An 11,250-nucleotide genomic window follows, 5' to 3' on the forward strand; every position below is an offset into this window, starting at 1 on the left:
TTAGGGTTAGTGGTAGGGGTAGGGTTAGGGTTAGGGTTTGGGTCCTTCATTTCACTTTCTTAACTATTACAGGGAGTGGCGGAGGCTGAGCTGGAACAGAACCTGAGTCGGACTTTCAAATCCTTCTTCAGAGCCTCTGATGAGGTGAGGGCTGGGGTAGGTTGTGGGAGGGAAAGGGGCCTACTGTGAAGGAAGAGGGTACCTGGGGTGCACTAGGGCCTGGGAATTAGCAATTTGGCTTTCTTATATTGACTTCGGTAGTGAAGATGATTAGGATCCCCACTCTGCTGTCCTCCTGTCAGTAAAGAAACGTTTCATCCTTGCTGTCACTCAGGACCGAACCCTGGTGATGCTAGTGATGCTTTGCAAACCGTGTTACCATGCTTCCATTCAGTGTGCATAACTGACTTAATCATATCCTTTCCTTGCTCACCCAACAGACACCGTACGCTGTAACTCCATATCTTGCACCCCCCTCTCTCATCTTAGCCCCCACCCCTTCTGCTGTTCTGTATACACTCGACACCTGCTTAGGCTTTCCCAGGTTTTCCAGTGTCTTTCTGATCTCCTCTTGAATCTCTCTCATTCATGTCCAGTTTAGTTCCTTTCTTCCTGCAGCATCTCCTTTAGTGGTTCTCCAGTAAAAGGCTGCTATCTAGGAGTGCTGATGAATACCTGTGATCCTAGCACTCTGGAGGCTGAGACAGGAAGATCACAGATTTGAACCCAGCCTAGGACATATATTGACTTAGTGGGAACCGTCTCAAAAAATAAAAATAAAGTAAGGTTTAGGGATGTAGCTCAGTGCAAAGGCCATGGGTTCAAGCCCCAGTATACACCCAACTCCCTCCCTCCCACACACACACACACACACACACACACATACACACAAAGACTGTTAGTGCTAAAGTCAGAATATTTTGTCCTGACAATAAATACACAATAAAACATCACTGGCCATTCAAGAAATCCAAATTAAAACAACACTGAGATTCTCCAGATTCTCCAGCACTCCAGAAAGCATGGTCATCATCAAGAAATCAATCAATAACAAATTCTGTTGAGGCTGCAGGGGGAAAAGGAACTCTTCCACATTGCTGGTGGGAGTGTAGACAGGTACAACAGCCAAGAAAGTCAATATGGAGATTCATCAAAACAGCTAAACATAGAGGTCCCTTTTGACCCAGCTATACCCCTTCTTGGTATCTTCCCAAAAGAGTTAAGAGATCATATCACAGCCATACGTGCATACCCAGCAGTTCAGTTCATAATAGCTAAATCTTGGAAGCAGCTTACGTGTCCATCAACAGATGAATGGATAAAGAAAATGTGGTCCTATAAAGAAGGATAAACTTAGATCATTTGTAGGAAAATTGTTGCAGCTGGAGACTATAATGTTAAGTGATGGAAGTCAGACACACAAGCTTAAATATTGCATGCTTTCTTTTATATGAGAATCCCACTATATAGATAAAGTGCAAAATAAAATAGACGGGTAGAAAGAGAGAGACAGACAGACAGAGAGAGAGAGAGAGGGAGGGAGGAAGTTATTATAATCCTGTGTGGCCAATGTATCTAAAAGTGTACTTTCATTTGGTATAATTGTCGTATCTTATATGTTTTTTGACCTGTTAGTCTGGCTGTTAATCTGTGTTTATGATAATTAACTTGATAGAGACTTGAAAACATCTGATGCTGGCAAAAATATTTTTTAAAAAATAGGAGTGGATAGGAAGGGGGGGAAGGAACTGAGATGTGCTGTGTACATGTACCAGTTCCTCACAATGGATGTAATCATTATGCACTGCAAACATGTGCTAATACAAAAATAAACAAAAAGAAAACAATTTTAAAAACAAAATAAAAAAGGCTACTGTGGCCTGAAAACATATTTTTGCTTTTAATCTTCAAGAATAGTTTACCTGAGTATAGAATTTTCTTCTGCCATTGCTTTTGAGAAATCTGCCTCAAGTGTACATTTCCAGATATAATTATTTGCTTTTATACATTTTATCACATAACCTGTGGTCTATCCCTGCTTTGAAGTTTTTTTTAAAATACAAAAGCTATTTTTATTCATGAAAGTTGTATTTGGTACTTTTTGAAATCATTCCAATTTATTCTGATAATCTCATTAGTCTTATTTTCAGTTTCTTTTATGACTTTAATCATTTTAAACATATTCATGTTTGATCTTCTTTCCCTTTTCTGTTTTGTTTTATGTGTTTTATTTTATTTTTTCTTATTTTGGAGCATCATATTTTATTTTACTGATAGCTGCATGTGCTATGTCTTGCTAAGGGCCTCTGTGTGTGTGTGTGTGTGTGTGTGTGTGTGTGTGTGTGTGTGTGTTTGGTAGTTTTGGTTTGAGGTTTTGTCTGTAGCAACCCTTAATCTTTCCGAGCCTGCTTCAGTTTGGGCTGAGGAACTGACCGTCCTGAGTGGCTTAGCCTCTCTCTGGTGCAGCATGTTGATTGCGTTACCTGCCTGGGTTTTCTTTGTTGTTTGTGTCACGCATCGGGCTTTCCTGATCACACAGACAGTGTAAGTTCAGACACAAACGGGGTGAAGGCAAATTAGTAGCTGTAAAGTTTTAGGAGAACTCCTTTTTATTTTCTTTTGGTAACAAACTGAGAAGGGTAAATTCCCTTAACATCTCCTGCCACGATGGCTGGATTTTTTCTAATCTACCCTTTATCTGAGGGTGCAAAGGTTTTATCATGGAGGGGCAGGGAATGTCTCACTCTTTATTTTTTAAATCAGATTTTATTGGTATATTTTCGATATACATAATTATCACATTCATCATAGAGAATGTGTACCTGTACATGATATAACTTGGTTTTTTCCCCATTCCTCTACCCTCCCTTCAACCCCTCATTCCCTCCCCATTTACAAAAGCTTCTTTTCCATTTTTTTCTTCTTTTCTCCTCTCCTTGTTCCTCACCCCATTTGAACATTTTCTTCCTATTTCACAATGTTTATTATACATTCTTGTCCTTATTTACACTTTCAGTTTCTCACACCAGAGAAACAATGTGATATTTACACATATGTGTCTGAGTTATTTCACTTAAGAATATGGTCTCAGGTGCATCCATCTACCTAGGAATGTCTCAAGCTTATCCTTCTTTATGGCCAAGTAGTACTCCCTTGTATAAAAAATCCATGTTTTCTTTATCCATTCACCAGGATGGGTGCTTGATCCAAGATTTGGCTATTACATACTAAGTTGCTATAAACATGGGTGCACATATATTGCTGTAGTATGATGCTTTTAATTCTTTCAGGAAGATACCCAGAAGGGGAATAGCTGGGTCAACTGGGACCTCTAGTCTTAGTTTTTTGAGGAATTTCCACACTGATTTCTACAGCTGTTGCACCAGTCTAGGGAGTGTCTCGTTCTTGGTCTTTTCCCCTCTGTGGGTCTCAGCTATCATCTCTTGGTCCAGTTGGCTGTCTCAGCCCAGAGCTCTGTCAGTCAGCACTCTGTTTGACTCACAGGAGGTTCTGTGGGGGCTTAGTGAGCTTGTGACAGGGTGGTCCCTTCTTCTCCATGATTTCACTTTCCATGGCTTCGGCTATTCTTGGCCAACCGTGGTCCATAGACATTAAATGCAAAATTCCAGAAAAAGAATAATTAGTTTTACATCAGGTACCATTCGGGGTAAGTCTAATGAAATCTCACACTGCCCCCTTGGGATGTGAGTCATCTTCTTGTCTCTTATGTTTTGGGAGAGAAAGAGAGGCCACATGTACATACCTTTTATTGCAGTATTGCTTGGGTACCCTGTTTCGTTATTAATTATTGGCAATCTTTTTCTGGACCTCATTTATGAGGTAAAGTTTATCATAGGTGTGTAGGCACATATCAGAAGTGTGTAAAAAGCACATAGCATACAGTGTTCTGCTCAGTCCAGTGCACCTTGGGCATTCATCCCGAGGGGTCTCAGAACAAACCCCTCTCTGGGGTAGTCTGCATGGGACCATGGTAGCCTATATGGTACTTGCTGGAGTTTGGTTGTAAGTGGGCTTTCAGAAGACTGGTTTCAGGATACTTGCTTTGCTTCCCTGACATCCTTTCTACCCCTCTCTTCCCACAGGGTTTTCTCAGTGTGCATAAAGTCACTGAAATGGGTAAGAAACTGTGTGGCCCAGGTTCCTTTGCTGTAAGGAGCTGTGGACCAGGATCCTAAGCAGGCAGGGCTTGGAGGGCTTTGGGAGCTTGTTGGGGGCAATTCCACCTGTGCTGATGAGGACCTGAGCCCAAGCTGGTGAAGGGACCTGCAGGGTCACCTTGAGCGTGGGGGGCCCCAAAGGGCTGCCCCCCCCACCCCCCCCTCCTCCTTCGTCACCTGCTGCCCCCCAAGATCCCTATTCTGGTCACTCTAGGAGGGACATCCTGTCCTCCCTGTGGGGCTGACCAAAGCAAGCAGTTGGAGTGGAGCTCAGATCAGAGCCTCATTCCCACAAAACCTTATTTTTGCCCCAACACTGTGCCCTTGCCATTATCCTCTTGTATTTTATTAATATTGCTGATCACTGCCACTGCTTTGAGCACCTGCTGTTGGCATCAGACACTGCACTCTGCCCCCAGTAGGTAGATTATTTATAATCCTCAGAACATGTCTGATATCATCATGATGACCTCCGTACTACTCAACAGGTCTCAGAGGGTTGACTTACCCAGAAGGGCAGAGCTGGGGTTAAACTCCTATGACTCTAGGCATCATCCAGTCAAGGAATGCCCCCTTCGTCCTGCCATTGCTTTATGTTTTCACACACCCACTCCTTAGCACATTCATTTACTCAGCCATTTTGTCCCCAGTGCGTTCTGAGCATGTGCCCAGGAAACAGCAGCTGGGACCACAGATACAGGTCCATGGGAAGCAGAGCTGCCGCCCTCAGGGAGCCCAGGGTCTCAGGGAGGCAGAGCAGCAGTAATGGGGTGAAAATAGCAGTTAGGGTGCACTTAAAGCTGGGGTGCTGAGATATAAGTGGGAAAAAAGTGCCAGCCTGTCACAGGGGATAGCTGGTCACTTACCTCTATGACATCAGGCACAGAAGTCTACAATGGCCTATTGCATTGATAATATCCTTTAGTTATTGCAGGCTAATCAGGTCCACAATCTCCCAAATGAGTGGATGGCCAAGACTTAAATAAATGAGACAACTGAAATGATTTTAGGGCTGCCGGAGGGTCCAGCCCTCTCACAGAATTCTAGGTTCTCTTGGTTAAGACAAAAAACTTCTCTAGGCAGCCCATATTTATTAGGTTTTCAAACAAAAGAGGGGAATACTGAAGAAAATACAAGAATCTGGGCAGGACTCTTTAAGGACTTCTCCAATATTGTAATACATTATGTTAATTTAGGAGAACTATGTTAACTCCTGGAAGGCCTTCACTGCAGGAGTGAGACACCTGCAGCTACAGTCTCCTTTTAGTTAATTGGGGTTGGAGCCAAACGTCCTCATGTGTGGCCTTTGTCCTTTGAGACGTCCCAACTTCACAGGCCAGTACAGGCATCAGCAGGGACCAATGACTCATAGAGGCTCACTTACTATGAGTCCATTGCCCATCTTCAGACAAGGGCCTAGGCCTCAGGCAAACTCATGCTTAAACATGAAAAGCCAACTGGTTAATATTAAATCCTGCTCAGAACTGCTTCATAATGGCCTCCATCAATGGCCGGCCCCTGTACCTTGGGTCTTAAAAGGGTGATGTGGGGCCATTTGGGTGCCAGCATTAACACCCCTGGGTGTGTCCCAGAAACTGAATCGTCCTTTGTTTGCCAGCTGTCAAGTGGCCCTCTCAGGGGACCCACTACTGCCAGGACACAGTACCTCTCTGAAACAGAGAGGGCCTCCCACACAAAGATCCCAAAGGGGAGTCTGCAATAAGACCCCAGCTCCTTGGCCTCCGGTTCTTCCTGGCCACGAGGCAGCATGGACAGGAAGTCGTAGGATAGGCCTCTCCAAAGGGACATAGCTGGTAGAAGAGGCTTTGTCTAAGGGGGTGCAGGCAACGGGGTGACCTGGCCTGGAACAGGGGCATCCTGGATCTAACCCAGCAGAAGTACCAGCCTGAGCGCAGGTGAGATGAGTGGCTCTTTGCAGGAGGGCTCTTTGTGAAGACCCCAGAGGATCCCGGCCTCAGCAAGATGGTCACCGAGGAGGAGATTCAGTTCTATGTGCAGCAGTTCAAGAAGTCTGGCTTCAGGTACACAGAGGACCGTGCCCCTGACACAGAGGCCAGGTGGCCAGCAGAGGGGGACCCCAGCCATCTCCCTCTACCATGGTCCCCTGCAAGCTCAGGCCCACCCGTGCTTCAGTGCCTCCAGTGTCGGGCCGCTCACTGCCATCTGGGGCTCAGCAGACTGTGAGATAGCCTAGCTTGCTCTTTTTTATGCCGTGGGCCTCCCACAGGGCAGAGAGTTTTAATTATTTCTAGTTACAGCTCCTCTGAGAACAAGACGATGGTTCCATCTTCAGAAAAATGCAGAAATCCATAGGAGTAGCATCACTGTCAGTTCAGGCTTCTGTATGGCCTGCTGATACTCCTTTCCAGTGGGTCCTGGGGAGCCGGGGAGTGGCCTCCAGGTGTGGAGGGCTAACTCACTGTCCCAACTCAGCAGCCTCCCCCAATCAACACAATTCTTGGAGGATAGTTCTGGAAGCCCCTCAGGCTGCCCTCTGCTGGAATCCTCTGTCTCTGTCCTCAGCAAGGGTGCCCACCCCAAGGTACAGGTCCTGGACACTCTTGTCAGGCCCTGCAGAAGGCTGCTTCCCTGGGAGGGCTGGTTCTGGCCCAAGGGTTCCTGTGGGGACTGCAGCAGTCACATCTTACATGTGTGTGTTCCAACCCACTCGTAGAGGCCCCCTGAACTGGTATCGCAATATGGAACGGAACTGGAAGTGGGGCTGCAGAGGTGTGGGACGGAAGGTGAGTGCAGCGCCTGCCTCCTCCTGGGAGCCTCAGTTAGACTCTGGATAAGACCCTGGGCCAGAGCTGGGCCGCTTCCTGCTTCCTCTCCCTCTGGGTTTTGGAACAGGACTCCACTCAGGAGCCTCCTCTGAGGCCCCTTCTCCCTGCCATGTGTCCCTTTGGATGATACTGGGGACAGCAGAGCTATGTCCAGGTAACTGACCGAGGCAGCAGATGGGCCAGAATATCTCCCAGGGTGACAGGGGTGATGGAACCCAACCACAGGAGAGTGGCATGGTCTCAGGCCTGCCTTTGGCCTCTGGTTTTGTCACTCTGGTTGTGTCTCCGAGCCTGTTTCCTCATTTGCCAAGCAAATGGTAGATTTCTAATCCCTGGGTCTCCACAGGGAATAATTCTACATTCAAACGTTAAGAGGTAGTATTGCATGTAGCGGGCCTTGGGCAGCTCCCTGGGAGCCTGGTTATCTGTGGGCTCCCAGCCTGTGCGTGAACACACCGGTGATGAGCCAGGCAGTGAGCTCGACCTCGGGGATCTCGCAGCCAGTGATGCAGGCAGTGATGCCCTGCTGGAAAGGGTCCCGAGAGGCAGAGCATGCGACACCACAGTTTACAGCAGACTGAGATCAGCTCGGCCCCGGTGATGTTGGGAAAGACACTGGACCCCTCTGAGCCTCTGTTGCCCTCTCTGCAAAAAAGGAATGACAACAGTGCCTCCCTCTGTGAGGAAGTGGGCGTGTGTGGTGTTAAGAACAGGCACTTGGCACAAGGCACTTGTTAAACTAGTTTTTGTCATGATCACCTTTATAATCTGTGACTGACAAAACACCGCACTGCACTTCCACGGACCAGATCTCTCAAGCACAGAGCGAAGCAAAGGCACTGGGGAAGTGACCCCTCGTAGCGTAGGCTGGGAACCCCGTTCCTCCACCTCCACCTGCCAGCTCTTCCTCACTCCTGTCCCACCTCCTCTCACACCCCCCGCCAGTTTACATTTTGGCTTGGAATGTTCTAGAATTTACAGAACCCCACAGCAGTGACTTGGGATTAGTCTCAGCCACAAGATCACCTTGGAATTTCCTGTGGCTCCAGAGGAGGGGTGTGTTGAGGAGTCTATCACTCTGCACTTGTAGGTGAAAAACAGGGCAAGTTCCCCATCGGGCCCTGTGAGGCAGCTTGGACATGACAGAAAGGGTAGCAAGAGAACAGAGAGAAAGCAGGGGCTTCCTAGGCATCCAGTGCCCATCCGCCAGCAGGTCAAAGTGATGTCACCCCTGCTGGCTCCAGTGCCATCTTGCTAACCCTTTTGTTCTCTGGAGTCCTGGCCACTGCGTTGAAGGAGACGCAAGGAATCTTGACCTTTGTCCTCCTACTAGTGCTACAGAGTCAGTTCCACGAGCACCAGTCACTGAGCACCCAGACCCCACTGTCTGACACATTTGTGTGATGCTGGGCACTGTGTCCTAAACCCATCACACTGAAGATCTCTGGGAATAAGGGAGACCCCCTCCTGCTCAGCTTGGCAGGAGCAGCCAGCCCTGCAGCGGGAAGGTGGGCATTCCTAAGGTGGTGGTGGTGGGAGCCAGCACACACGCATGTGCACACACATGCGCACACACAGGGGCGTGAGGGTGCTGCTCATGTCTGGGTGGGCAGAGGGCATCAGTGTGGACTGCCGCTGCTCCTGTGGCCTGTTCCCCACCAGATCCTGATCCCGGCCCTGATGGTGACGGCAGAGAAAGATGTCGTACTTGTTCCTGAGATGTCCAAGCACATGGAGGACCGGGTGAGGGAACATCACTGCCCGGGGTCATGAGTGCACCCTGGGAGAGGTCACAGGGGTCCTGCAGGAGACAGCAGCGGAGAATAGGACAGAGGCTAACCGTTCCCTTGTCCCATGCTGACATAGTCCTTCCTCCGCCCCTCATTCCTTCCATAAATGATGCAGGGCTCGCTGGGGGTGGCCTGTGGGACCCAGAGAGCAAAGGGTGCCCTCCCAGGTGGCCCCCACCGTTACCACACTCACCTGAAACCAAAGTCACTTGCACTTTGCTGCTTAACCTTTCCTGCATGGGCTTCTCTTTCAGATTCCCCACCTGAAAAGAGGGCACATTAAGAACTGTGGACACTGGACACAGATGGAGAAGTAAGGAGGTCCCTGGGTGGGGGTCAGGACGCCCCGCTTCCTGTTCCTGAGTGAAAGCTTTGCAGTCCTCGTGCTGCTGGCTTCAGCCTCCGGGAGGTCGGTGGCCTCGATGTGAATTGCGCTTTGTCCTCACCCAGGCCCGCTGAGGTGAATCAGATCCTCATTGATTGGCTAGAGGCTGAAGTCAAGAACTCGACCCTCCTCTCGAAGATTTAGCCTGTGGCAAGTCCAAGTCCTCTGGCCTGGTCATCCAGGGAAGGCTTGGTGTCCAGAGGTGGCATCACACACATCTCTTAGACCCAGCGCTTTGATCTGAAGACATTGTCCAAAAAGTGATTTTCTCTAAAGTGAAGTCAATTGAGTTTGCAAATCATAAATGCAGGAGAGAGCGCATGTTAATTCCCTGGGTGTGATCACACTGATGGCTAATGTCAATGGCAACATGACAGGAGTAAGCAGAGGCTAGAGGGGAAGGTGGGAGGGGATTAAAATGGCCCATGTCCTGTGGGGACACGGTGAGGTGATCTTGTGGTGATTTCTCTTTGACAGTTCATAGTTCTGCAGGAAAATCTGCAGTTCCTTTGGAAACATCGCAGCAGAGAATAGGATCCCTTAATCAATAAAGCAAAAATGGCTGTGTCTCTGTGTTGTAGTCACTTTCTGATCACCAGGACACAATACCCAACCGCAGCAACTCAAAGAAACAGAGGGTTTTTTTGGCTCCATTTGTAGAGGTTTCAACCCATAGTCCTCTGGCTCTAGGGCAGGTCAGCAAGTTAGCACAGCAAATCAGCTATGAGCCAGATATTCCAACGACCTTCCAAAGCCCCAGCTAGGACGACATGAGGCTGGGGGGCACCTCTATAGAAGCAACACTCTGATCTTTGTGCTCTTGAGAAGGTAGAGTGGGTACTTGTTGGAAGGAGGTCTTGCATCGGGATGGACAGACACTTTCCCTCTGCTCTTGGGCCTTGCTGTGGTCTCCAGGTGCCTTGTGAGCCAGGCCAGCGCTGTCTGGGAACCTGTGGGGAAGAGGCAATGGTCTGCAGTCCTGAGCCCCAGTACCCATGTGCCTTTCCTCCCTGGTTCCCTAGTGGGTACCAGTGAAGACCCGAAGCACTTGCACTGTGCTACCGAGACTGTGGATTTAAATTTCATTTAAGTTTAATTTAAATTTAAATTTACAGCTCCCCATTTGGTCAGCAACCACCACAGGGTTCAGTGCTGCTCTCCTCCTCCAGCTTCTTTCTCTTGTCATGTTCAAATACAGAGGGACCCAATTTCCTAGTTTTGTCCCCTACACCGGTCTGTCCTCTGCCCCGCTTTGAACACCAGCGTCCTGATGCAGCAGCCTCCTAACTGCCCCCTGCCGCGCAAACACAGAATCTGATCCTGAACACTGGAGGTCACAGCCTCTGGATATAAAGCCTTCCTGCTGGACTGAGCCCGGCCCCTACTCCCGCCACCCCAGCCTGGCCATGACCCCATGATTCTCACACATCCTTCAGCGCCGCCATTTTGAATCCTGCACATTCCACCTTGGCTGTCCCGACCCTCCACCCAAGCTCTGCATTCTGCAGTCTAGCGTCTGCCAGCTGTTCCCCCAACCAAGTCCCAGGCTGGGTCCTGAGACCTTTCCACCTACTGCTCTAGCACAGTACACTCACAGATGTCTGCACGCCACCCTTGGTCTATCCTGTGTAGGGAAGTGCTGCAGAGCGTGTGGACTCCCCAGGCAAGTTCTGAATAAAGATGAGTATAAGCTGGCCAGGCAGCAAGGTTGCGTGTGTCTCTGTGTGTGTGACAAAAATCAAGAGCAGTCAGAGATGTCAGCAGTATCCCTGGTCTTAGACACACCACCGCTGACCTTTCCAGAGGGTCATTCCCATTTCACAGGTGGGGAAACAAGTTCAGCTAACTTGCCCAGAGCCACTTGGCTAGATTGGGGCAAGCTGTGACTCGGGCTGTGGTTCCAAAGTTGGGCGTCTTCCACCACAGACCTATCCCTTTCTAAATCTGGAGTCACACCAACTGGGTCAGATATCTGCTGCACTTACTGTGTGTGACCTTGAGAAAGGGTTGCTGCCTCCCGCCCTTACCTGTAAATAGTACCTAATTTTAATAGTACCAAGCATTAGTAGCACCTAGTGCATACCAGGCTG

General features: G+C 48.8%; 1 protein-coding gene across 1 annotated transcript in view; it reads left to right on the forward strand.

The window, feature by feature from the left end:
* Ephx2 (epoxide hydrolase 2, cytoplasmic) overlaps positions 1-10,854 on the forward strand; it is a 39,238-nt gene extending 28,384 nt beyond the window's left edge. Inside the window, exons 13-19 of the mRNA XM_005373744.2 lie at positions 73-144; positions 4,104-4,137; positions 6,118-6,220; positions 6,874-6,943; positions 8,648-8,728; positions 9,030-9,088; positions 9,226-10,854. Of these exons, the coding sequence (XP_005373801.1) occupies positions 73-144; positions 4,104-4,137; positions 6,118-6,220; positions 6,874-6,943; positions 8,648-8,728; positions 9,030-9,088; positions 9,226-9,304 (498 nt within the window). The 3' untranslated portion in view covers positions 9,305-10,854. The remainder of the gene's footprint in view (positions 1-72; positions 145-4,103; positions 4,138-6,117; positions 6,221-6,873; positions 6,944-8,647; positions 8,729-9,029; positions 9,089-9,225) is intronic.
* Positions 10,855-11,250: the final 396 nt, after the last annotated feature.

The sequence above is a fragment of the Chinchilla lanigera genome, unplaced genomic scaffold (genome assembly GCF_000276665.1).
Source record: "Chinchilla lanigera isolate Chin_1 unplaced genomic scaffold, ChiLan1.0 scaffold00002, whole genome shotgun sequence".
In the NCBI taxonomy this organism is placed as follows: Eukaryota; Metazoa; Chordata; class Mammalia; order Rodentia; family Chinchillidae; genus Chinchilla; species Chinchilla lanigera.